At 43.5% G+C, this 27061-nt stretch overlaps 1 protein-coding gene across 1 annotated transcript in view; it reads right to left on the reverse strand.

Moving 5' to 3' along the window:
• FREM3 (FRAS1 related extracellular matrix 3) overlaps nt 1-27061 on the reverse strand; it is a 202649-nt gene that overhangs the window by 83438 nt on the left and 92150 nt on the right. The window contains exons 3-5 of the mRNA XM_069242596.1: nt 15809-15955; nt 5049-5279; nt 3211-3336 (exon numbers count right to left, since the gene is read on the reverse strand). Of these exons, the coding sequence (XP_069098697.1) occupies nt 3211-3336; nt 5049-5279; nt 15809-15955 (504 nt within the window). The remainder of the gene's footprint in view (nt 1-3210; nt 3337-5048; nt 5280-15808; nt 15956-27061) is intronic.

Consider the following 27061-nt stretch of genomic DNA (forward strand, 5'->3'; position numbering starts at 1 on the left):
AGGCAGCACATGGTTTCTTAGTGTGTTCCAGAGATCAATGCATCCAAGCAAGGGAATGTAATGAGCCTTTAGAGGTGGTCCTGTTGGCCTGATGCCTTGGAAGTGGACACACTGCTCTTTAACCCTACCCCTGCATATTGAAGACAGGCTACAGATACAGTGCTGCTGATAAACCAGTGACATTAGAAGATCTATCAACGGTGCAAATAACACAGACGCGTGGGACAGCAGCAGTGTTCAAGAAGGATCTTTCAGTCACAGATAGGCATTCGTGCACAAAAGTTTTAAATTGCAGATTCAGTGTAAGTGTGACATAGGAAAGGGGAGTCTAGAATTGTTTCAGATGATCTCAGAGATGAAGGGCAATACATGGTAAATCCAGGGTTTATTTGAAAAGCCTGCTGATGTCCAATGCAACCAGGTGAGATGGAAGCTTCATGGACTAGTCAAACACTACAAACTACCTTGTGTGACTGTGTTAGTACCAAACCCTATGAGCACCAATAGGAAGGGGCATCTTCATCCTTTTCCGACAAAGGTGGACCTGTACACAGGTGAGGGCAGGCCCTGTGCATCTATAGAAAATGGTCAACAAACTGGGTATTGGTGACATCTGATTACAGCATTCAGGAGAAAACAAAACCGAGTTATGAAGTACTATATAAAACAAGTTATTGCATTAACCATGGACTTGCTCAACTCTACACAAGTTTTATTTACATGACTTGTGGTGCAGAATAATGATACAAGTACCATTAAGTTGTGGCATGGAGTAACTCTTGTTGTTTACAGTGCCCAGGAACAGCAGGTGTGCGATATTAAGTATGGTAGGAAAAGCAACGAATATCACTCAGGGCCAGACTGGGAACTCAAAGCAACCCTGGCAAACTTTGTCAGACCAGCTCCCATACAGTGCATAATGAATGCAGTGAGTAAGCCTGACAACTACAAGGAACGTTTGTGGGGGGGAGAGGAGGGTTCAACCCCCCAAGAAAATTTTTGCAAAAATGGTGTATTTTTCATTATATATTCAATTGTATTAGCTTTTAAAGTATTGTAAATTATTACCTTACAGTGGACCGGGATTCAACAATCTTTATTGGGAGTCTTCAATGATTCCCTCACTATCACCATCCGACAGCGCCCTCCAGTCATCTCTCCATAACCCCTCCCTCACATGTATTTAATTTGTTTTATAACGCCTCTCATACCAGTGTAGGGTGGAGCCCTTTACGTTACACTTTCAAAACTGCTGCATGGCCTCCACTAACAAAACCAGCCCCTGCGCCTCCAGCCTCAAAGGGAAACGCCCAATGCCTGGTAGGGCCAGTCCAGGCCTTGATATCACTGCCGTAATTGTTTCAAGCAAAGAATAAGGACATGCTTTAGTGGAAATCGAAGAGTGAAAAAGCCCGGCTGCAGCCAACCATAAGCAGATCCATGCTGCAGATTCCTGTTAGGAGTGACTGCAAGCTCCGATACACTGGGAAATATTGAAACTCTTGGAGGACATGCCATCCCTCATGGGGTTGGCTGAGTCCTGGCCACTGGTATTGTGTGTTAACCTTTGAAATCTCCAAACGAGGACAATCAATGGAACTAGGTTGAAAGAATCCAAAGCAAGAGATGCCATGTTTGTACGAGGCCCCATTCAATAGTGTCTGCCACGGTCAGTGGAGAGTGCGGAAGAAGGATCCTTCTCAAATGAACTTCGTCTTTGAAAGAAGGAATTGGAAACACTCAGTATCTATATGTTTCAGTGACTATAAAGGCCACACAGGATGGCCGACATTTATGAGGTGGCCAACCACAAACATGTTCGCTTGCTGATTTCCATTTCATCCAAGGCATGGCCTCTACGCTCAAACAGAGGAAGCTCTTTATCATAGCTGATTTTTACTGAGCGTCCCCAAAGACACAAACTTTTATGCCACATTTGCCAAATCCAAACCTATTTTGCCTAAGCCTTGGGGATCTGAGTTTGAAGAATGCACATATGAGCAAATGGGAAGATTCTGGGTTTAGCCTAACGTACACCTCGCATTCTGGTAAGTTAGCTCAGTTGACAAATGCCTTCACCGCAGTGAAGTCTGCACAACTTAATGGTTAAATGTTAGTGTCTTAGCACTTCCAGTCAGCTCTTCATCATTCAAAGATCGAGTACAATATTATCGTATGAAGGGGTCTGAATCAGACATTTTATTGCATTGCTAGACTTAGATTATTAAAATTGGTTTACTTCCTACTCATTAGTTGGATCCATTTTTATGTAAATCGAACATTCTAGACTGACCTTTTCCTTCATTTACAAGTATGCATTTCTTCATTAAGTCAAACAAAAACAGTGAGAATTAGTTTTTTTAGCTGGATTGTTAGGAGGTCTTGAAATTGTGCAATATAACTGAAACTCGAGAGAAACATATAACTTTGACCGTGTTTCTTGACTGTAATACAGTGCCCAACACATGCCATTCACATAGAAGTGTCTAAACTACAGCCTGTGACATCCTCCTGCTGTGACCAACTTGCCACTTGAGTACAATTGTAAAAACAAACTCAGTCAATCGGGGTGAACATGGGTTGGACAACTGACTGTCCATGGATTGTGAAGAGAATTGAACGGATCGATTAAGTCCGCCTTGTGCTGTTTCTCACTTGAAATATTTAAATTGGCTGATAAAATGAATTGCAGTTTATTTATCAAGGGCTGAGATGTGTCAGTGTACAAAATGCCCTCTGCCAATCAAATAGAAAAATCATTTTCACCTTTGACTCTAGAATGTACTAAAGAACCAATCTTTGCACTGACCACAATACCTGTGTTTATGGAACGGCTGGACATGTCCACTGATGTACATCAGTGACCAGCTTACATCCTTATAACGACTCACTCTTCTTCTCCGCAGCACTTCTAAACCAAGTAGTATGTGTAGAGTAAAATGGGGGTCAAGCTACTCTGAATGCTAGACTGCGCAACTGACTCGTTCCCGGGCCATGTGAAAGAAGAGAGGAAACTTCATGACACATGGATTACATCTCATTCTTGGTTTGAGGAAGAGGCATCCTACTTTCTTTGACCCTCGATCTGTATAGTGCTATAGTTACCAAAGAGATGAACTGAAGAAAGTGATGTAGAGAAAGGGTGATGGGTCACACAAAGAGAAAAAGAGCACATTGATGTCACCTACAACATTCACAGACTGCTCTTACCTTGATGTGTGGAACAAATGACCATAAGTTCTTGGCTTACATCTCCAGACCTTAACACAGGGATCAAAAGTTCACCAATATCCTCCTCAATTTTGTACTCTGCACTGGGAATGTAAACAGTGGATTCTAAAAAACGAGAAAAGATGTGACAGTGATTAGCCAGAGAGAAGCTACTTCTAGACTACAGTTCAATGCAGCAATCTAGACCATACCACTCCAGGGGCACGCTGTGGTCTATTGTTGTACACTGGCAGATTGCTGCACAAATGAGTTGTGTGTCTTCCAGTCAAGTCAATTATTGCTCATCAGCTCAACATATTCTGCTATCTCAAGTCAAACTGAGTTGATGCCACTCTTTTTTCACAAACCTTCCTTCTAGCTTTGTTCTTTACTTACAGGGCCTTTCCAGTTTGATTCTGATACCAGGCTAACTCCTTATGTTTAACATTCTCTGAAACTACAGATTCACGTATTCACATCACAAAAATATTTCACCTTATCTGATGCCTACACTAGTTATCTTTCTTTGGTTTCTTGTGCAACCTTTAAATATTAGTTAGTGTAAATTAGTTCTAGTTCTCCCACCCCATACGCTAACCAATTGCAGTGCCTGTAACTGGAGAGGAAAGCAGCATACATGCATCATTATTATCAATAATAATGTTCACTATGTTCAGAAGAATAAATGTTTGTAAGTGCTTTTTTGCACAGTAACATATTCACCAAAAGCTTTGGAGCAGTGGTCTCTGCAGACGTGTTCTTTGGAAAGATTAATTTTGAATTATCTCTCTGAAGTCATGACAGTGAGGTGCAGAGAGGCAAAGATTCTCTTTTGGAGCGTGTGTTCTCTGCAGCCTGGGTGTCAGAGGCTCTGCTGAGCCTATGCTTCTTGTGCAGAAGCAAAACACCAAGGGACCAGAAAACACACCCCTGAGACAGTGACAGCTAGCAGCAGGGGCAGTAAACACGACTACTTGCTGCCATTTATGGCTCTGATGTTACGCAGACAGTGGGAATAGGAGTAGGAGGAATGGGAACAGCTTGACTATTTGACCTGGGCAGACCCTACATGAGAGGAATGCTCAGAACAGCTAAGGTCAGAACCAACCTCAGCATGAGCAGACAGAAGCCCACAATGCACTACAGGGGAGTCACTCAGTGGATGCATGGACATGAGGTACAGTGACATTGGAGGCTTCAGTGACTATAAAGCAATATATAAATAAATAAATGTACAAACAAATAAATAAATAAATAAATAAAAAGATTCTAAACAGTCTGCTCTCTTTGGTGCAAGACAAAATGTCCCCAGTGTTCTCTTTGAATAACAGACAAAGTGCAATGCATATGACTGACAGCATTTATCATTAGATGGAACGCAAAATAATGCATTAATACATTTCTCGGACCCACTATCTCCCTCGCATTAAGACACACAGTCTATTGGTTCATGTACATAAACATTTCAACATTCTGGTGAAGAAGCTGGGGGTTTGCATGCAGCGGACAAAGCACTATGGAGAAAGGAATATCTGAGGCGCGGGATGGTGCACCATCAGGGCCGGACTGGGACCACCAAAGCAGCTCTAGCAATTTTGTTGGACCAGCCCGTTGGAGGGGCAGTGTGAAGCACTGCTGCTATTGTTACTGGAGGCCAATATTGCAGCACAGCTGCAAAAACGCCCCCAGTAACAAAACCGGTCCCCACAGCTGGAAAACTGCCCCCACCCATCCACCCTGCCGGGGAAATGCCCGATCCCGCTACGGCTAGTCCGGCCCCGTGGACCATATACAAAAAGCGGTCATCAGGCTGCTTAGCAACGAGCTCTACTACATACCATCACCCGGATCCACAATCTCAACGGTGGCCACTTCCGGGAACTCCAGGGCGCCCATGACGGGGTCGGACAAGATAATCTCGAAGGTCTCGGAGGTCTCGTACTCATTGTCCGTCATGATCCTCACCCGCCAGCTGGCCGTGGTCTGACCAGGGTTGAACTGAACCTGTTTCTGAGCCTTGCCTTTGTAATCTTTGTCTTTTTCCGCCGTGCCATCCTTTGTCCCGATACCTAAAGGAGTAATACATTTTTCATAAAACTGAAGGTGTATTGTTTCTGACCTACATACAGAACTTTCACATTTAGCAACTTTAGTTTACATTTCTATTTCTTTCCAAAGTTAACATTGATGTAAAAGCCAATCATTTACTATATTCGGTGTTTGACATTAAGAGCTAAAGAAACAAACACAGTCTTTCATTGAATTTCTTCATGTCCTTCTTCCATTCATTGTTTCTGTGTGTTGTTTCTTTCATCCTCCCTCCTTGACTCCCCTCCTGACCCATCAACCACTACTCACCTTTACTTCGGTTCACTGCTGAATACTTTTTATCTTCTTACTGCAATATTTACACGTCATTTTTTCCTTTATTATTTCCTTAAACCCTCCCTGCCTCTCAACATCACTCTCTTTGTTACCTAGCTCCGAGGGTGGATGTAAGCCATTCGCTCAAAGTGCCTCTGCTTAGTTATGTGAAATTTCAGAAAATTTGTGTGAATGTTTGCTTAATTACACAAAATGTAAAACACGCGTGGCACTATATTTTGCCGTGAAATTAGTGATTGCATGCATTTTCCACACAGGGACATATTTGATGTTAAATAAAAACATTAGTAGTCCCGCAAACAGCAGCCACTTGAATTTCGGTTGCTCGTGTTGCTCCTGGGCACTTGTGCTAAATTGTTGCCACATATACCTTTTAATTACTCCAAGAGGCCTAATAGCGTAATTTCAGAAATTTTGCGTAACATGTGTAATACAAAATCACTGACATTATGGCAATTTACGCCAGTGTAACAAAATTTTGTCCAACCCTCCCTTCTTAATTTTTCCATGCGTTAACCATCGATGTGGGTCCTTTCTCTCTTTACCCACCTCCTTCCACCTACCATTGTTATCCACTTCCTTTTTCCTCCTCCCCAATTCTTTCTCTTTCTGTTTTCCTCCCATCCTATCATTTTCTTCATTGGCACCCTCCTTCTCTTCCACGTTATGTGATTTACCTTCTATCTTTCTGGACTTCTTTTCTTTATTCCTATCTCATTTCACTTCCTTTCTGTCACCCTGTCTTCCATTCATTCCTTCTTAATTAGCTTTTCTTTCTTCCTTTCTCCAATTTCCATCATTCTTTCGTGGCCTTTCCTTTTGCCGACTCTCGCTTCTCTCCTACCTTGCCATTTCTCGCTCTTTATTTCTTCCTGCTTTGTTTGGCTACTACGTTTTAATTTTTCTTCCTTTCTTCCTTCCTCACTGTTCCTTCTTCCTTTCCACCCTGTCTCGTTTTCTACATTCTCCCTACTTATTTCTTCTTCCTTTCTTCCATTCTCAAACTTCCTACTTCCATTATTTGCTTTCTCCTTTGCTTTCTTCTTCTCTCCTTTTTTCTTTCACTCAATCTTTATTATTTCTTCTTTTCCTCCTTCTTTTATTTCTCATTCCTTTGCTTCCTTCTTCATTTTTATTCCTCCTCTCTTAATCTCAGTGCTGGCCCATTGTTTTACTCTCCAGTCTGTGAGAGATAGCCTATCATTCTGAAACATGTTGAGTATTCCACTCTTTAATTTTTTGTAGTGTAATAGTGAAAGTCTACAGAGGTATCATGCTACCTTCCACCTTTGCATTTTTTCCTGAAATATCGCCCTTGTTTTTCATTCTGTGGCCCCACCGACTGTTTGTGAGTACAGAAGCAGTGTTTTTCCCAAAAGACGCAGGAGCTGTGGTGACATTGTGACCCAAGTGTCTTTGACTGATCACAAAGCCGTCCTATTGACTAACATAGCCTCATTTAAAATATAGGAGCTATCAAGGCATTAAGTATGTTCCCATAATATTGACGCAACTGAGATGAACGCAACAAAGAGCGATGGATCTCTGGTAATGGTGGTTGGGTGTACCCATTCGGTGTCTACTGAACTACATCTTCTTTCTCCTTCTTTAGCTGCGTTGAAATTCACATGGAAGAGTAGGGAGGGCGTGTGGAAGGTCCACGGGCTGTGGGAGGGGAGTAGAATTTAGGTGTTCTTTTTGTTGCTTTTAATTGCTCATATTAACGGATTGCCAGCAATGCTTAATCTACAGCCATTCATGAGTGTAAGGACTCACCGTCACCATAGTACAACCTTTATTAAAAAGATCTGATTAAAAAAATGCAGGTAGTAGCCACAACGCTGTTTGTGATGTGATATTATATCAGAAGACAACCTCCACAGCACTTGCTCTCTGTAAGCCTTGTCTGCTTCACCTCTGGCAAACAAGGGAGAGTCAAGGAAACAAAGGGCAGTCTTAGTTAACTTGTACAACTAGTACCAGGTATTCTGTGCCAGACGGCAGAACATGTAATCTCACCTGGGAAATTGCTAAGTGCTCCCTGTCACCAACAGGATCTGGAGCTAAAGTCAAATATGCTGTCTCTCTCTGGCTGCAATTGCCCACCGAGATCAGATTCAAACAGAAGGGAAGATCGCTGTAGCAGTTCTGAACTTTGAACTCTATCTTGTCCTGACAAAATCCTGTTTACAGCGACACTGCCTCTAGATCACGGCATAAATTTGGGCTTTCACGTGCAATTGTTGGAGCTAAAAAGTATGCACCCCTCAATGAAAGGAGGAAGAATACCACAGCATGCTCCTCTTCATACTATCACTACATTAAATATGAGCACCCATAGGCCTAGATTTACTAAACGTTGATGGGCGCTCACGCGACACTGGACAGTTTTGTGTTGCACCCACGGGTCAATTTAATTGTACGTAATTTGACGCAAAACTTTGCATCAACTTATACCACGCAGGCATCCAGGCAAAATGTTAGCAATAAAACCCCACCATCCATCCGCCACAGCTAGTAAGGTACAAGATGCGGTTGATCCTCCGTGGGTCATGAGAGTGCTGATGAAGCCACCATGCTTCTCACTGTCCTGGGGAACCTCTCGGAAGTCATTACCGGCTCCAGATTTCTCACAAGACCCTTCTGACAAGTACTCATTTGATCTTTCATTTGCTTTCACGCTTTGACAGCCCAGAAGTGTTTTCCTTTCCCAGCACAAGGATAATAACTCTGTAATATCAGGTCCGATCTCTCAGCTGCCTCGGTGATAACTTGTTTTCCTTCAAAAAGGCCCCGATAGCTTCTAGGTGTGAAATCAAACCCGGCGTAACCCCGTCCCCGCTCACACTGCAGCGCCATTTATAAACGCTCCATTAGAGACACCGGCCATGCCCCCGGATAAGGTATCAATCCAAAAAGCCGGCGCTCAAAATGGGCCTCTGTTTGTTTGCCTGTTTCTAGGATAAAGTAAACTTAGCAATACTCATTTGGTATATCTTAGGGACCAAGAAAGGCACAACTGCATCAAAATAAACGTGTATTGTATGTAACAGCAAAGCATACCAATTGTTTGGTGAAAACGCGTTCTGTGCATTTTTTTTTCAAAATTATCATGAATTCAGTATTGGGTGCCTGAATTTGGAGGCTCTATGCACCGCTTCCCAGAAAAAACACAGAAAGGAATATATAGCAGCCATTTGTTACATTGATGCCAATTATCCAGTATCGCAGACTGTACACAATCGATGGCTCTGAGAACCTCCCTTGGCGCAGGGACTATACCCAGACTTTTGTCCTCAGAACTCTGGGTACTAGAATATAATAAAGCCTTCTCTACCGATTTGGGCCTTAATACTTTAAAAAGTTGATTTGCTTCTGAGGTTGCTTGCCGTTTGGCTGGACTTTTCTTAATTCGGTGCCAAGACTGCTTTGCATACAGATGGCTCGTCCTATACTAGAACAGGTGAGCTAAAAAGCAATGGAATGGGATGCTACCCAAAGAAACTCCCAGTGGTTAAAATATATTGGCTCAGACACCTCCATCCATCACTTTTTTTGTTATCTGAGACAATGTTGGACTATTCTGCAAAGAGATCTACAGTTGTTGTATATGTTGACAATGGTAAAAGTCTTACAGCCCACTTCTCAAGGGGCCTAAGTCCAGATGTGATAAAGGATTTTGCAGTCACAAATACTGAAATTCGCAAGGTCACAGGGTTTGGGACCGCAAAATGTTTTTGTACTATTTACTGAGCCCCTTTTGTGAGTCATAAAAGTTTTTTCTAAACCGTCAAAGGGTCTTTGAGACTCATTCCGAATCACAAGTACAGGGGGCATGAAACTAGTATTTTCTACCATTTGTGATTTGCAATGAAATGTATCAATGTCATTCAATATCAGTGAAAAGCTGAGAACATCTCAAAGGACATGGCAAATACAGTGATGGAGGTCTGCTGTTTATTGCCGGCCACCTTCCCTGCATTTTTTGCCAATCACAAAGGGACGTAAAGAGTGATCTGTCTAATTAATATTGATTAGGCAGGCCGTTTTGTGACTCCCCTTCCAAATTGGAATTTTGCAATGAGACCTAATAATACGTAGTCACACCAAAAACCACATGCAGGTCTAAAAAACCAGGTGAGCAACTTGCATCCACTATTTGTGACTTGGCTCCTACTATGCCCCTGATTTCTTTATCAGTTGCGTGGCACTTTTATAATTCCGGCTAGGTTTATGGCTGAGAATAGTGTTCACATGTAACATACATTTTAAATAATGGTTGTGAACATTCTGACTCTCTTTACAAGAAGCTGCTGATTCCTTAGAAACGCCTTTACCATGAATATATGCCACGTCACTGTCAGTGGTGTAAAGGGGCACATACCTGAATTATACAATGAAGGTATTATCACATTTCATTTCAAAAGAAGAAACATATTTAAAATACCCCGCTCACAATTATTTTAATGTATTAAATGGTTGACTAATGGTTGGTATTTTAGCTTATTTAAAATGTCTTGTCTGCACCTATTCTCCTGATACAAGATCTTTACTGACATTGTGAGTTATGGAATCTTAAACAATGAGGTACAAAAACTTTGTGCAGAGATGGGGGCTGAATAAACAGTGTTCGATCAATGACAACATCTACCTGCACATAGGATTCAGGTGCATAACTCAAAATCTGGACAGTTTGTGCAACACAGCTCCATCGTCCAAGGAAAGTGTTTTTGCCTTATGCTCTTAAAGATAAGAATTCCATAAAATATGGGACACATTTTTGCACAAACCCCCCCATGTGGTTCTCTCTTGGTCATGAAACTCACTGTTGTTATTTCCACCAAAGACAGCAGCATATTTGCAAATCCACCTTGTGGGAAGAATGATTAGCTTGCTACTTCCACCCAGTGCTTGGGGTGTCGTGCAAGGGTCCATGCATCTCACTCAGGGCTACTCTTGATCAAGGTGCAATGGTGAGCACACTGCCTCAATGTTTCAGTGATTCTGATCTCTGATGCGGATTGATTACAAGTTGCGTGCCACTGCATGAGGTGGTAAATTAACATGCAAAATTTACAATACCGTGCAATAACATTGCACTAGTAACGGGCAATTACAAGTCGAACCCCACGGAATGGAGAGCTACCATGTGGGATTTACTGGTCCTAAAACCACATGGCAATATGGTTTAAGCAAAGGTTTACCACCTGCTCTGAGCAGGCATTAAATGTTTGTAGAGGCCTCTCTGTGAGTAGGGAGGAAGGGGGTGTAGGGAGTAGTCGAGGGAAGGGACAGATAAGGCCTGGTAGGGGGGAACATTGTATGTTCCTCCCTTCCACAAAAATAATTGATGGATGAAGATTTGCTCCCGTGGCGGCCACACCCACATGTGATTTTACCACCCAGTACAAACTGGTCTGGTGTTCCAACACTTGAGAAAACCAAATGTAGGATACTTGCATGTTCACTATCAGGTGGAGCGGAACCCCATATGGTAATTCGGTTCTACCTGACTCATAACCAGGCCCATTGTGGGAGAAATGGTTCTCTGCCTTGATTTCACAAGTTTTGGAATAGGACTGACATTGTTGGCAGAGGCCAATTAGCAAGTCAGCCACATGACGAGGTGGCCACTTACCTGCTCCCTGTGCCAGCAGGTGCCAGCAGAGCAGTGTGAGGAGTCATCAGGGGACAAGTAGTTATAAAATCAGACTTTCATCTGTGATCAAATATAAATAATATGTTGATTCCCTAGGGAGTACACTGATCTCAAAGTAGTCATCGCTGAAGTGCCTGTCTTTCTCCTGGTTTGTTCAAGGTCATCTAAGATTTTGTATTGGAAGCATATGTCCTATAAGGACCTTCCTGTGATGGAGTAAGAACAAGTCTGTCTTTTAATGTGGAAGTACTAGGCCAGACAAAAATGTTCGAATAAAAGCTCAAACTATTGGACAGAGAGGGTTATACAGTGTATCAGGGCTTCCTCCATCGGTAGAGGAGGCAATGCTCGGTTGGAAAGACCTATGTGGATTATCACAGTGAGACAAGCAAACTGTATAGAACTTTCCTAAAAGGACGAAATCATTCATATGCCAAAACAGGGAGATAATTTCGGGACTGATGGCCCAAAACCTGATGAGCCCAACCACCACCAGGGGTGCATTTAATGAGGGTCTATAGTTTAAGAGGAAGAGTGCAAGAGAAAAGTCCTGGATTAAGAAAAGCATTCATCCATTAGGAAAAGAGGCAAATGTTGGCCCGTTTGCTTTACACAACGTAGCGTCTGGTCCTTTGTACTATTTTGTTGGCTTCATTGGTAAAAGGATGTACTTGTTTTCCAGTAAGGTCAGGAGTGATGCAGTGGCTTCCTTTCACATAAGCAATGATAGAACATGTGAATGTTGCAAACTGCGCTAATATCAGTGGAGAGTAGGCGGGTTCAAATAATGTTCGAAACCCAATGAGCAAACATGAGGATGAATGAGTCAGTGATCCAGGGGCAAAGCCAAGTGGCAGCCATAATCACCAGACAATAAATTCTGTGCATAAGTCACAGTCTTACGAAGCATAACTGTGATGTATTGCTTTCAGTGATACGGCCACCGCCATTTTGGCGGTCCTGCTGTGGATAGCTTTAATTGTCTGCTGCACACAGAATGTAACCAATACTTTGCCTTATACTTAGAGAGGGCTTTGTATCTCCCACTTGCTCATAATTAGATGCCTTTCTTATCTATTTATTTTCCCTGCTTTTGGTTCAGTGCCATTACTGTCTAATCTTGTGCTTGTTCATCCCTTTAGCATCAACGGTTTCACCCTGACTTTAGATTAGCTGAGCGTATCCTTCCACTGCTGGCCTAAGGGGATTATTTTTCATTTTGCATGCTCCTGTGGCATTTATCTTTAGCACCTCTTGGCTGTGCGTGTCCTCTTTCTTCCTCTCCCTCTCCCCCTCTCCCCTCTCTCTTCAGTCATCCCCGGTATCCAGCTCCACATACTGCCTTGTGTCACTCTCCTTCCTTCTCTCTACTCCCTCCCTCTGCGTTTCCTAGTACTCCGTTGACACTGAGGAATGATACCACCCAGAGTCTCCCTCTTCCACCACCTGACTTGCCAATACCTCTGCAGAGCTCGGCCCATTGGCTGTCATGGTCCACTTTCCCTATTAGCTTTGCCAGTGCTTGTAGAACTGCAGCATAAACAATGGCAAAGTGGTGGGCGACCATCCTGGAATCTTATTCTGTATAGTTACGAGGTGGCTGTCATATTGTCTCTGTACACGACACAATGAATATCTTGGGACGATATAAGAATGCTATGTTTTTGTACTCCTCTCCAGGAGTACTCCAATTTGTAAAATATAATCACACAAAATTTAGACCAGATGCTAAATCTACCTAATCATATCATGCAGAACTGTGCATTTCTACAAATATGTTTTTCTAAACAAGAAACATATTGTCCCTCTCTCCACAGCCCCAATAAATACCGGGCATTTATTACTTGCCACCCTAGAAAGGAATGTATTCCTGCTTTATACAGGGTTGCATCTGCAGGGATTTCCCAAGATGGGAAACTATCTCTAAAAGAGGTGTATTAAAACCCACAAAAGTAGACGTTTCTAGGTGCTGATCCACTTCTGTTGTGGGGTCCACTATGATAATACTCCTTGTCCACCTCCAACTATCATTTTAAGAGGATGGAGCATCCACTATCCAATTGGATGTTCCATGACCAAAACTGTACGTTGCAATAGTGAAATTTCACCGATTCTGGTTGGGAATCAAGATATGGAGTTTGCGATTGCAAGCTGTTTTGTTGTGAAAAATAAAGTTGTGAGCTACAACCAATGTTTTTGGAGACCTGGACTCAAACGGGTGGAGGCACCAGAGATAAAATGGCTTAGATTTCTTATGGATTGTGCAGGTGCTTGCACAGTACTGCCTTTTTATACCCTGCGCCTATGAGCTTTTGTAGTGATAAGTTAATTAATGCAATACTCTATGTCACTTTGCGTCATGCTGGAGTTCTTGCAAAAACTTAGAGTATAACATCCAATGTTTCTACTACGTAACCAGTAATTATGTTCTAATTACATAACACAGACAATGTCAGAACTTAAGTGTGAAATTAATTGTGTAAATGGATAAAGGAAAAGATCACAAGCTGTATTTTGTGAAAAACAAAAGTTTGGGCCAGAAGTACTAAGCTTTTTTGTGTTTGCAAACTGGCCAATTTGCGGAATAGGCCCGTTTGGGACCGGAAATAAGTATTTTGGTATGCATGAAAAACAAACTGTGATTTGGTAACACGTTACCGAATTGAAATATTTGGTATTTGAAAGGGACATCCCTTGCAAATACCAAATCAGAATGGTATGTATAATTATTTTGTGACACAATTTCGGTCCTAAAACATTAATACTTTACTGACTACAAACGTGCAGTGGTAACCCATTCACAAATGAGATGGGGACTCTTTGCGAGTGTAAAAAAAAAATGGTTAAGAGAAGGGATGGCACCCCTGCATCTTGTTAAACAAAAAAACAAAAAAAAAAGAAACTTTTTTTTTTTAAGGCATTCCAGTTTCCTTTAAGCAAAATGGGCTGCATTAAAAAGAAATGCTTTATTCAAAAGCAGTCACAGACAAGGTGGTCTACTGATCCAAGAAGGCCACCATCCCTGGCAGCAACTCCTAGTGGGTCACAAAATGTGACCTACCTCATTAATATTCATGAGGTAGGTCAATTTGCGACCCATTAGGAATATAACGACTCAAAAAGAAAACTTTCATACATTTAGGATAGCGATTATCAAATAGCGATTCAGAAAAAAAAACGCTGTTTGGAATTTGCTATTTCAAATGTACGTACATCTGGCCGTAAGTGAGCTAAGACCAGTGTGTTTAGACACCTGGAATCACCAGAGACGAAAGGCCTAGAATTATAAAGATTTGCGTCAGGCTTGTAGGATGCTGTGCAATTTAAGACTGCACCTTCGGGCTTTTATATTGGTAAGTGAAATAACTCAATGTTTTGTGCCACTTTGTGCCATATCAACCTTGATTTTAGTAAGTAATCCCCCAACGTTTCTATAACCCGATTCGTAATGATGTCCTTTTGGGATAATCCAGACAAGTTCAAAAGCTAAGGGGCATATTTATACGATGTTTGCGCCGAATTTGCGTCAAAATGTTTTACGCACATTCGGTGCAAACCGCGCACCATATTTAAACTTTGACACCCAAGCCCGCAGACGTCAAAATTCCTATGTGCGCGTCATTTTTTGGATACGGGAAACTGCCTTGCGTTAATGACATGCAAGGTAGGCGTTCCCGCCCAAAAAATGACTTTAAGGCCTGTGCGCCTTATTTATACTCCTGCGTCATTTTGACGCACAGGAGGGGGCGGGCCTTAAAAAATGGCGCACAGCCTGATGTGCACCCTTTTTTAACACCTGGGTGAGGGCAGGCGTTAAGGGACCTGTGGGCTCACTTCCGTGCCCTTCCCTGCCCCCAGGGACACCTCCTACCACCCTCGCCCACTCCTGGAGGTCACCCATGGATGGGGGTACCATCCCAGGTAAGTACTGGTAAGTTGAGGTAAGTATTTTTTTTTTTTTTTTTAAAGTGGCATAGGGGGGGCCTAATTTGGGCCCCCCTACATGCCAATGTGGCCAATGACCATGCCCAGGGGACAGAAGTTCTTTGGGCATGGCCATTGGGCAAGGGGGCATGACTCCTGTCTTTGCTAAGACAGGAGTCATTTCAATGGGGGTTGTGCGTCAAAAAATGTCGCAAGTGCGGTTTGAGGCATGATTTTTGCCTCAAACCTGACTTGCACCATTTTTTGACGCACAACCTCCATTCTCCCCTACGCCGGCGCTGCCTGGTTTGACTCTTTTTTTTTACTCTGACCAGTCCGCAGCGCCGGCTAACGTCATTCCTTAAATAAGGCGCCCGCATGGCACGTAGGACGTCAAAAAGTATAAATATGGGCCTAGGTGTGAACTTAATTCCTGCAGAGAGATGAAGAAAACAACAGATGTAAAGTCCTTCTTTAAAGGCCCTTTGATAGCACTGGGCTACTTCATCATTGATGTTTTTTTTATTTTGTGTGTTTGAAATTACAGTTAAGAGGCAGAATGCAGAATATGGGTGCCCTGCAAAGCCCCTGAAAGAAAGAAATATATAAAGAATGCGATCTGTTACTCACTGATGAAGGATGTCTCTCCCAGGTAGCCCCTGCGCTTCAGGGTCACTTCCAAGAACTTAGAGTCCTCGTCAACCAGAAAGTAGTCTTTTTCCAGTGAAATCCAAGCCCAGTTCAGGCGGAAAGGTTGTCTCTTCAACTTGTTTCCTCCTGTAATTTATAGGAAATAGAAAAACCCAGGTCACTATTATTGTCACCTATATGCAGCTGCTTTAAAAATGATTTGTTGGTGTTATTTTGTAATGCTAAGGATATTGAGGAATCTTCCATGTGTAAACAACCTGAAATTACAATGTCAAACAGATTCAGGTGAATTAGATTTATAGACAAACAGTGGCAAAGCCAATTACATCTGATCTTGCAAGCTAGTACAATAGTTATTTTTATATTGTTATTGCAGCCATATGCTACAAAAATAAAAAGGCAATATAAAGAAAACATGATGCTACCTGAACGTGGTGGTAATATGTGTGGCTGGGCAAAGAATTCTGCTCCACCGACGGAGTACGTGGAGTTTTCCTCACTCCACACAGTGAGGAGTTCTGAAAAACTCAGCGAAGTGATGCAAAGTTGAGTTTTTTCTCTTGCTTGCGCTCACTAACCTTAAGTTGGTGAGCGAGAAAGAGAGAAATCGCTAAGTTGGCCAGCAAGATTTCTGAACACGAGCAGTAGACCACAACAGCTCCGGATGAGAAAGCTGCCACTCGCATTGTGGAAGCTGCCCCTCCAGTAGAAAATCTACTCAAGCAGCAGAAAGAAGTTAGCTCCCTCTGGAGCTCCGTGTAATGCCGTTTACGCTGATTTCAGCGTGTGAAAAACTGGCACGGCTTACCCAAAATCCACCACTCGCAGAACTCTGCGTAGCTTGGCAGAGTTTTTTCAGAACTTCACAAATTTCTGCTTAGCAGAACTCCACAAACTCTGCCCAGGCCTAGTGTTATGCTTGTAATAAAAATGTTTAATTAAAAAACATTTACTATTGCTTAGATTTTTAGTACAGAAATATATTTGCTTCCTAGAAGGCAAGTTTACTTAGAACCAGAACAGGTATGTAAAGTTTATCTGTATTTTTTTAATTATTTTTTTGTATTGCGTTGGGCTAGTCACTCTAGACCAGCCTAAACAACAGCTTGGTGTGTGAAGAAATAAACATGCTTTAATGTAACATAATAATGTGCTGTTTGCGCAAAAGCAAGCAGTGACTATAAGAATGAAAAAGCTGGTGTCAAGGCGGAAGTGCATAGACCACCATCAGGGATTCCCTGTCAACATTTACTAGCACTGGGAAAGCCAGCCAGTGTATCTGGCCTTTGTAGCTGGTGTGATTTTTATTTTATTTTTTATTGGAAGGCTATGACACAGAAATTATGACATGGAAAAAAGGAGAACATGTGCCACCTAACAGCGGCCATATGTGTGCAACGATGTATTTTAAAAATTAACTATCATATATCATTTTAATAGACAAGTCCGGATGCTTTCTAGCAGGCAGGTATACTTAAAACAGGTAGAGGATCCCTTTTTAGTTTGAAAGCATAACGTGAAGCAATGATTGTCAAAAGTGCAATAAAGGTTGTGTTAACTCTGAATTACTATACCCTGAAGAAATAATTTGAACTTTCAAGGAAGATGAAGAAATAAAATAAAGGTAGCGAATGGAAAAAAAGCATTGGTAAAGAACAGTGTTGGTCCACCAGTCTTTTTAGCCAGATGTGCACAAATGATCAGGCAAGATTACCATCACTTAGTAAGAAAGAAGCTAATGGCTAAAGTAGGTGACCAACTGTCCATGGTCTAGGCTACGGTAGGCGTAAGTTAATTAAAAATGACAGGTAAATAGACCAATGGATAAAGAGGGTTGCCCAAAGCACCTCTATGTATGCATTGTTTTTTTATGATTTTCGTTTCTGTTTCATTAAATTAGGCTGGCAAGAGACCCAAACCTGCATCTCACCAGAACAAACAATTGAAACTCAAAACAGAAATGAAAGCTGAAACCAGAAATAAGGGCAATAACGAATGACAAATAAGGGGTGAGTTTAAAATGGCACAAACTAGTAGTCATTGGAACAGCGAGTAATTAAATAAAAATAAAGAAAGAAGCGGAGAAAGAATATAAGTAATGGTCCGTCCGTAAGCGTTTTGAGGGGAGTGGCCGTTGGGAATGATGGGAAAAACCAAAGTCATAAATTAAGAGTTTTCACACAAAAATGTAGTGACTTCCCCACTGATTATGCTCCTGCAACTTTAATCGCAAAATGTTTGGCCTATGTCTGCATATGGGGAGGAAATTGCTCAACATAACTCGATATTTTGGAAATGGCGGTAAGTGTTTCTTTTTTTATAGAAAATATGTTTTCCATTTGGAGAAAGAAAATATAGAAAATGTAAAATGTTCGACTGTGTGTGTTACTTCTGCGAGTTATCTGTCTTTACCTGCGTAGATTTACGAGGTGTAACAAACCAGGGCATTTTGTGAATCCCGAAAAAATGATGAAATCTACGGAAAGCCTAATTATAGATCTCTGAGGAGTTGTATCCTTATTTTTTTTAGGGAAGCGGATTCCACGCTGTGGGAGTGGGGCCTTTGCAGGCAGCTTTAAAGAGTATGGGCTGCATTTAGACAACGAGGGGAAACAAATGACAGCTCAAAAGATGTCAGCTGGCCACCCTTCGGCGTGTCGTGTTGTGGAGTACCCGAGAGCTCCTGCGCAGTCAGAACACAGCTTCGCTAGCTACAGCTGAGGAATGCGCCGACAATGTAGTGAAGGACACTGATGTTTCTGTATAAACAGGAACGAACAGAGGGCCTCAGAACAGAAGGAGCCTGGATCCTCAACAATCTCCATAAAAAATAAACAAAAAATCCTCAAACTTTATAATTCTGGAAAGCGTTTATTTTTCATAAAACTACAGTGCATGTCCTCCTTGCCCCCTGTTATAATGCTCGACGTTTTCTTATTATTCGCCCCCAATAAACCGGACACATTCACACCTGAAGCAACGTGGGGCACTTCAGCCTCGTGTCTTGCTTACAACTGCTGACTATTCAAGTACGCCCACTTGTGTGACAATGTACACAGCTACAACTTCTGCTTGTGCCTACATTCACCGTGAAAGCCATGAACAAAGAGAGGAAGTGCTGGGACAGCCATTAGGCGAGATAAGGAGGCAGCCTTATGGCGCCACCTTCAGGTGCCACCACATTACTGAGCAAAAATCTTGCAATCCTTTCTTTCAGTGGTAAAGGAGCATTCCAGCTGCCAAAATACAATCTTACCTGGAGGGCTGAAAATCATTGCACCGTTTTGGCGGTGAAACAAAGTTTATTTCTCACAGTATATATTACCCTGAATTGCCATAACATTGATATTGTACCCTGTTTCTGTTTTAGAAAAATAAACAGTCGGTATAATTTTTGCCTTCTACGTCCATTCTAATACTCAGAATAATGCTTTTTAAATAGCGCGAGCTAGCATGGCTGTGGCCTTTTACTGCTGTTGACTATTTTGTTCTGCATAACTTTTTCCCCTTACTTTAATTGCAAACAATTTATTGCGATGTATTTTGGAAAACTGATTTTGATCAATGTTTTGCAGTTATTCCACCTTGCGTGGCTCTGCGTGGCTTCATAAGTCTTAAGTAATGTAATGCAGCTCAGATCTCTACGTTGCATTACTCTGCGCTAGGGAGGCTTTTCCATGTGTGTTTTGTCGGTGTTCCCATGCAACATCCATGGATTTTAACGCATTCCGAAATTTACAAGAACAGGTAAACTAGGGAAGGCGCCAGAAAGATATGACTCCCCGGAGAGGCGTAATGTGGAGAAATATCTTTATTTCTCCTAGTTTTTCCCTCTTTCTAGGTGTGCTGCATTCACACACACAAAGAGGAAAAAGTCTCTCAGGATTGTTTTTGTGCCGGAAGGTGCCCCTTGCTGCACAAAAACAATACTGCATGCAACTCAGTTACCCTTGCACCGCGGTGCAAGGATGTCTGCGTTGGCGCCAGGCAGCCAGAAGGGCATCAGCGCAGGGGAAAAGGCAGGAATGCGCTGCATTCTTTTAAATCCGTCTCATTCCCGCCCTTTCCCTGTCACGAAGCGCAGCAAGGTGACGCTGCGCTGTACTGCGTGACGGAAGTAGCTATTTGTATTCGTCCTCAAAAGGGGATTGCTCCGTGCTGACGCCTCTAAGTTTATGATCTTATGTTATACAAACCAAAAATAAAAAGTACAAGTAACGTGCCAGGTAATCAGTACTCGGTGAGAATGTGGCATGACTGCCGCCCCCCCCACCTCAAGGCGCTGTGATGGATGGCCACGCCAGATGACGGCTGCAGACCTTGCTTGACACAGCTCGTCCTCGACTCTCTTATCAGCTTCTCATCATTAGGCGCCATTTATTTCAAACCAAATTTGAACTTTAAAAGCCAAAACCTCATTAACCCGGACACCTGGGTCTGAAGACAGGTGAAATATGTGTTATTTATGGCTCATCTGTTTCCTGCAGTCAGTCAGTCAGCCCCGGGCCCTGGGGCGCGTGTTTACAGTTCCCCTACTGTATACGAGGCCGCCATGCTCCGCGAGGTCAGGCGTCAGAGCATGCGAGGGGGCATTCATGCCCGCTGTGGATAATTTATTATATGATACCGATCTTGGCAGCTACTTTATCCCCTGGTTTCATAATCATCTCTCTGATCTGGCTGGAAACATACTAAACTGAGAGGGTTCCGCATGAGCGACGCAGAAATGTGAAATGGGACCCCCTTGGGAAGGGGAGATGACGGTGTGACTGTGATGAGAAATGCAGCATCCTGCTTCATGCCTGCCAAGCAGAACAGCCACTAGCCTTCCAGCAACAGAGAACAGGCTGGTGAAATGTATCCCGACAATAATCAACAAACCCTTAAACACGAAGGACAAAAAGGACACGAGTGCAAAAACATTCAGGGCACACGCAGTTTTACAGCGCAGTTGTGTTGAACACACTGCAAATCTGTGAAATTCATATTCTGTGTATGTACACACACACATACCACCCCCACACTCAGGTAATTTCGTTAGACAGATGGGGACAGTGTCTGTCTATATGGTTCAAATCAGACTTTTAATTGAAAAGTCAACTTCTGCACAAACGTTTTCCAAAACGTTTTATCCACTTAAGGCTTTTCATGGCAAGTTTGGTGCAGATATGTCATGCTAGGGCAAAAAATCAAGAGGCCCCCAAAAGTGACATTTCCCATTTTATCTCTCATAGGGTCATTGGCTCATTGATACACTCTGAATGGAATTACACCAAACTTGGCATGGAAGTAGAACTTTACTCAAGGTAACCGGCAGGAGGCAGAGGACACACTAGAGTAGTGACTACTTCACCACAGTGTAGTTTTTAAATAGGCTGATTTGGCAGGAGAAAGAAACATTTCCCAAACAGGAAAATTTTCATTTAAGCAGTAAGTTTAATGCTGCACTGCCCTATTTGATTGTTTCTCTTCATAATTTTTCCCTCTTTTGGGCATTGTGTTTCATCCTTCTGTTTATCACACACTAATTCCCTCTCCACCGTGCCTCTCTCTTCCTCTTTTAAATTGCCCAACATCTTAAACCCAGCACACATGCATGCATATGTGACATGGGTAATACCTTATTACTCTTGGAGCATCCACATGCTGTTTTGCAGGTGTAGGACTTATATGTATATATAACCTTTATTAATGCATTTGTTCAATAAAAACAGTTACAACATCTTGTGCTTGAAAGCAAATGCGAGAGTCACATCCCTCCCCTCCATTACAGAAAGCATTAGGACTGGCCCTCTGCATGAAACATTACATGTGCCAGGTCGAAATACGGAACACACCCAACTATAATCAGAGTAATCCCCAGCTGACATGTCAGCACACTTATTCAAGACTGGTCTGCACACTTTCATGTTATATCATCCAGGCTGACCTCCAGCTTGAAATCACTATGTTCATTGAAAGAATTTAGCATTGCCCCCAAGACTGCCAAGTCATATGTGACCTTATCATCTGTGTGGGATAGCTGTATGTGCTGTTCCTCTACCAGGCCCAATCCCAAAACATCTTGTACCCACAGCATCTCCCTTGGGATCTGAGTTCCCATCCGACACAACAGTGCACTGCCCTGCCAGGTGCAGGATGGTGGCCCCCTCCATTCCATGGCGGGGACAACCCAGCATCCTGCTGGGATCTATACAGGTAAGCCGGGCAAGCAATATATATTTAGGTTGTATTAAATTAAAGTAGATTGATTTGAACCGATTATTGGAAGACACAGCTTTCACCAGTCCACATGCATGTGTCCATTTTGAATCTTCAAGGGCAACCCCAATATCCTGTTCCCATGCTGCCTTCGCCTTATACAGTCTTCACCAGGTCTACCTGGAGCACATTATAGAACAGGGAAATAAGATGTCTACCCTGCCCGCGTCGAATCAGCCGTCCCAGCACCTGTGATGGCGGAGGCATTGCCGGGTACATACACCAGAGTTCCTCTAAAGTGTTTGCTAATTTGGCAAATTGCAGGAAGCGACCTCTCCCCGTGTTAAAGGAGTCCTGAGCCTCCCGGAAAGTGTGAAAGACCTCCGCCGCATATAAATCCCCAGCCAAGAGGCATCCCCCTTCTCTCCTCTGCTCCATGGACATGTCAAGTCAAGGGCCTCCAAGTCCCAAGTAGATAATTTCCTGTCTAAGGGTGCTCTGCGTATCACTTTTTTCACCGCCGACTCCTGCGTAGTATGACAGACCAAACACGGTATTGTTGCAGCCGCACGGCCCCCCTCATTAAGATGTGTATCAGTGCTGATAATACCCAGAAAGAGCCGTTTCTCTCAGTTATCAGTGTCTGTGAACCATTGGCAGCATGTTGCAGATGTACTGCATAGTAATAAAGTTGTATATCTGGAATGGCCAGGCCCCCTCCTACAATCCCTTTTTTAAGACGACAGCGTCACTCTACTCCACCCTCCTGTCCATACTAAGAAGATAAGGAGACTGTTTAAAGTACTAAAAATGTGGGAGGTGGATTGGGGAAAATTCGCATTTTGCACCAGATCTAAGTGCCGGGAGGGAAGACCATCTTCGCACCACCACCTTCCCCATGACCGTCAACGGCAGGCTATTCCGAAATTCGGCTGACCTAGTGAGGCCCTGCACCACCTTCTCCACATCAACCTGCCAATGGTCCTCTTCTGTCCCGGTGAACATAATACCAAGGTATCAAAAGCTCTCTCTCTCCATCATATTCCTAGATCTAGCAACTGATTTAGTGGCAACCTAGCCAACCGTCCAAGAGACTACAGCAACATTTTCCTAATGTTGACACCCTCCCTTACCTCTCCAAGTGTCACAGCAAGACAGGTACTGCCTCTGTAGGTGTATGGACATATATCCGAATGCGCGCTGCATACATCAAGTCTTTGGACCTCATTACAACCTTGGCAGGCGGCTGAAGCCACCCGCCAAGGTTGGACCACCGGGAGGCCGCCAATGCAGCCACACTCCCGCCGCGTCCATTAAGAGATCCCCGCTGGGCCGGCGGGCGGAAACCTGGTTTCCGGCCGCCGGCCCAGCAGGGTTCACGGCCGCAGTACAGGAGCCAGCTCCAAATGGAGGTGGCGGTGTTGCGGCTGTGCGACGGGTGCAGTTGCACTCGTTAGGCTTTTCACTGTCTGCTGTGCAGACAGTGAAAAGCTGCACAGGGCCGTGGCAGGGGGCCCCGCGACTCCCCTTACCGCCAGCCTTGTCATGGCGGTTCAAACCGCCATGAAAAGGCTGGCGGTAGGGGGACTCGTAAACCGCTGGGCAGCGCTGCCCTGGTGGATTAAAACCACCGGGACCACTGTGGCGGGAAACCACCGGTCCCGGCGGTGCGACCGCGGGGCTTCCGCTGCGGTCGTAATTCCCTGTGAAGCACCGCCAGCCTGTTGGCGGTACTTCCTCCAGAACAGCCCTGGCAGTCTTTGACCGCCAGGGTTGTAATGATCCCCTTTGTGTGTTGAGTCCTTCACCCGAATAACCCAGGGTTCCAGCTCCCTGCATAGTAATACGACCAGGGGCTCAACTGCCATGGCGAATAGGAGCAGCGAGAGATGGCATCTCTGCTGAGTATCTCTCTCTCCACCGCTCATGCTTTCGACACCTCTCCTCCTACCTTAACGCAGGCCATAAGTCTGTTGTAGAGTAACTGAACCTACTCCTAGAAGACCGGACCGACTCCCATCTCCCGGATCACCGACTTGAGATAGTTCCACCCAACCATATTGAATGCCTTCTCGATTTCAAGAGACACGAGAGCCATCTTGAGGTCTGAGCCAGCTGTTTCATGTATAGTGTGAATGAGACACCTCAAACTGAGGGCCGTGCTGGGGGCTGGCATAAACTCACACTGGTCATCATAAATCAATCCCCAGATGATATCCTGCAACCGTGTCTCCAGCACTTCACAGAGAATTTTTGTTTCAGAATTGATCATAGTGAGTGGTCAATAGGAGGAAGGATCCTCAGGGTCCCCTCCTGGTTTCAACAGGAGACAGATTATCCCCTCAAGCATAGTTAGGGATAGGACGCCAAGTCTCTGTGCCTCCAAAAACACTTCCAGTTGTTTTTCCCCAACGGTATCCGAGTAGGCCTGGTAGAACTCAGCAGGAAGACGCTTCCTGGGGCCTTGGCTCATACAGAAATATATTTAACCAGAACCAGTACACATGTTCAATCTTTGTAGTGAAAAAAAACCTCATTAAATAGGACGTATGAGTAAAAATCCAGCTGTTTTCCTTTGCAAAATGATTGTACAACGGAATCTCGGTGGCAGTAAACTCACATTTCTTTGTTTAGTAGATTGCACTATGGTAATAACATGCAATCCGGATGCTATCAACAATGTTCCTGTGACCTGCAGTTACAAAAGCTCCTACAAGATGGCAACAGTATCTGAAGTCTGACTTTTCAGCATGTTAAAGGGATTGTAGCTCAATGTCCCTCCAGCTCCCCACCACCCCCACCACCTGTGGTCTGAAAATGTCTCACAGTGCAGCCCAGCATGGGGCTGGAAACGAGGTTACTTTGAAACCAAGAAGCAGTGCTGGTTTAAGCCATGATAGGAACACTCAGTGTAGAGCTAGCGCCAACGTGTTGGAGAATTATAGATTGTGGTCTCCATAAACACTCACTCACCAATTCATCCCCCTAACCTTAGCCTGGGGTAATTGGTAGGTGAAATGTGAGTTCCATCCTTATGACTGCGATAAGTGAAGTTATATATTCGTAGTGCTAATGAACCAACCAACACTGCAGAAGTGAAGAAACTAATGCCCTGCGCCCAGGAAATCATTGTAGGAGATCATCGAAATTAGGGTAATAATATGCTGTTCATCTGTGAGCACCTGTATCAAGGCCTTGATTAATGGTTGAAGGGGGGTCTAGCGCACTGGCTAATGAGCCATCCAACAAAAGAAGCTGCTTCAACCATGGCACTGGCCGTCGCTACGCCACAACCCAAATCCATGTTGCAGGTGTAGTTTTCCAACCATCAACAATATAACGGGGACTCTGTTCCAGTGACGTGACGTGTGCACGCAGCCAAGAGTCATGCTCGTTGTAGAAGTATGTTCCCACAGTGACCACGGCCCTCGTTTTGGGAAAGGGAATGAATGGATATATTCTTAAATTGAGGGCACAAAAGGCGGAGATAAGTCTGACCGTATGTTTGACCTCCAACAAAAAGATGGCGGGTATAAAGTCAGTAAAATAAAAGCAGAGAGATGCGAGCGCCCCCAGGAAAAAAAAAAAAAAGCATGGACCCTTTTTATGTTCATCAATATTATTATGTGTAACTAGGATGATGCTAATGGGACATTGGGACATGGCGCCCCTCTTTAAAATCATGAAATGGTTTGGTCAGAATACAATGAAACTTCTGACTTGGTGCTCCGAGAGCACACGGTGTGGAACCGGAGCTGCAGGACACGATGTGTGGGCCTAATGAAATGACCCATGCAGCGATCCCTCTCTTTCAGCAGATGCCCTTTAACCCTGACACGCCCCCTCGGAGGACAGGGGAGTGCTGCAGTCCAACAAGACCACGAGGCACAGGGACGCGCTTGACTTGCAGACGTGCGGGCTCGTAAGCACCAGTGAGCTTCAATGAAGAGCAAAGAAACAACAGCCCGAGTACCAACCCCTTTTCAGAACAATAATTTGTAAGGCCTTAAAAATAATTCCAGAAAGGAAAATAATAAAGACTGGAAAAACGGTAGTGAAAGTGCCATTGATCCAGACCAGGGACTTTCATTAGAGAGTCGATCTGTATCTGAAAGGCTTCAGACGGAGTAAGACAATTAACCTGCAAGGCAGCCACTCCTGTTGGAACTCAGTCTGAACCTTTGTTTAAAATGCAGACAACTGCAATCCACAGGTCAAACAACAGACACACTGCACCACCCACTACTGCAAGATGAAGGCCACAGTTTAACTCTTCCTGGCACGCCTGCTGCATGATGGGAGAAACAAAGGGACAATGGAACAAGGGAGCATTGAATTAGACATCTGCTCTCTTTCTGGTGAGTTATGGGGTGCATAATCGCAACTTTGCCAATATGTTCTACACTTCTCAGAGAAATCACAATTTCTGCGAATCATTAGTACTGTCACGGAGGGCCACTCTTGTAGCAAGAAACCAGTGATTAGGTACTAAACCCCCTTAATGTCACTGATTTGATGACGTGTGATTCTGTAACAAACTTCCTTGCAAGTGAGCCTATTTTCAACACCAATTTAAACAGTATGGATATGAGCCAAACGAGCAGTATCCACTCACAGGACGGAATGGTCCGTTTTGCCTAAAACTACAATGCTGGGTTTTCAAGTTGCAAGCTGGTTAAACTTTATATAAACTTTATTTATGAAACAAAATCTATCTGCTATGTTTCAAAAACTGATCAGAAAGGGATGTTTCAACCCTACTCAATCACTCAAATATTGTTTGAAGGGTATGGCGATCTTGTTAAACCAATGCATCCTTCTAGCCTACATGGCTGCAATATAGAACTTGGACCCTAAGGTATAAAACTTATTTATGGTTGGAAACCCTATAGAGTTTGCAACAGTTAAAAGCCTTTTTGCATTTACTAAACAGTTAATATTTTGGAAAAGGATTTCAGAATCAGTAAATGATCTTCGAAATGAATTACAAATTACTATTTGGAACTGGTGTGTTGTGAAAAGCTTTTTAAC

Source organism: Pleurodeles waltl, chromosome 1_2 (assembly GCF_031143425.1).
Source record: "Pleurodeles waltl isolate 20211129_DDA chromosome 1_2, aPleWal1.hap1.20221129, whole genome shotgun sequence".
Classification (NCBI taxonomy): Eukaryota; Metazoa; Chordata; class Amphibia; order Caudata; family Salamandridae; genus Pleurodeles; species Pleurodeles waltl.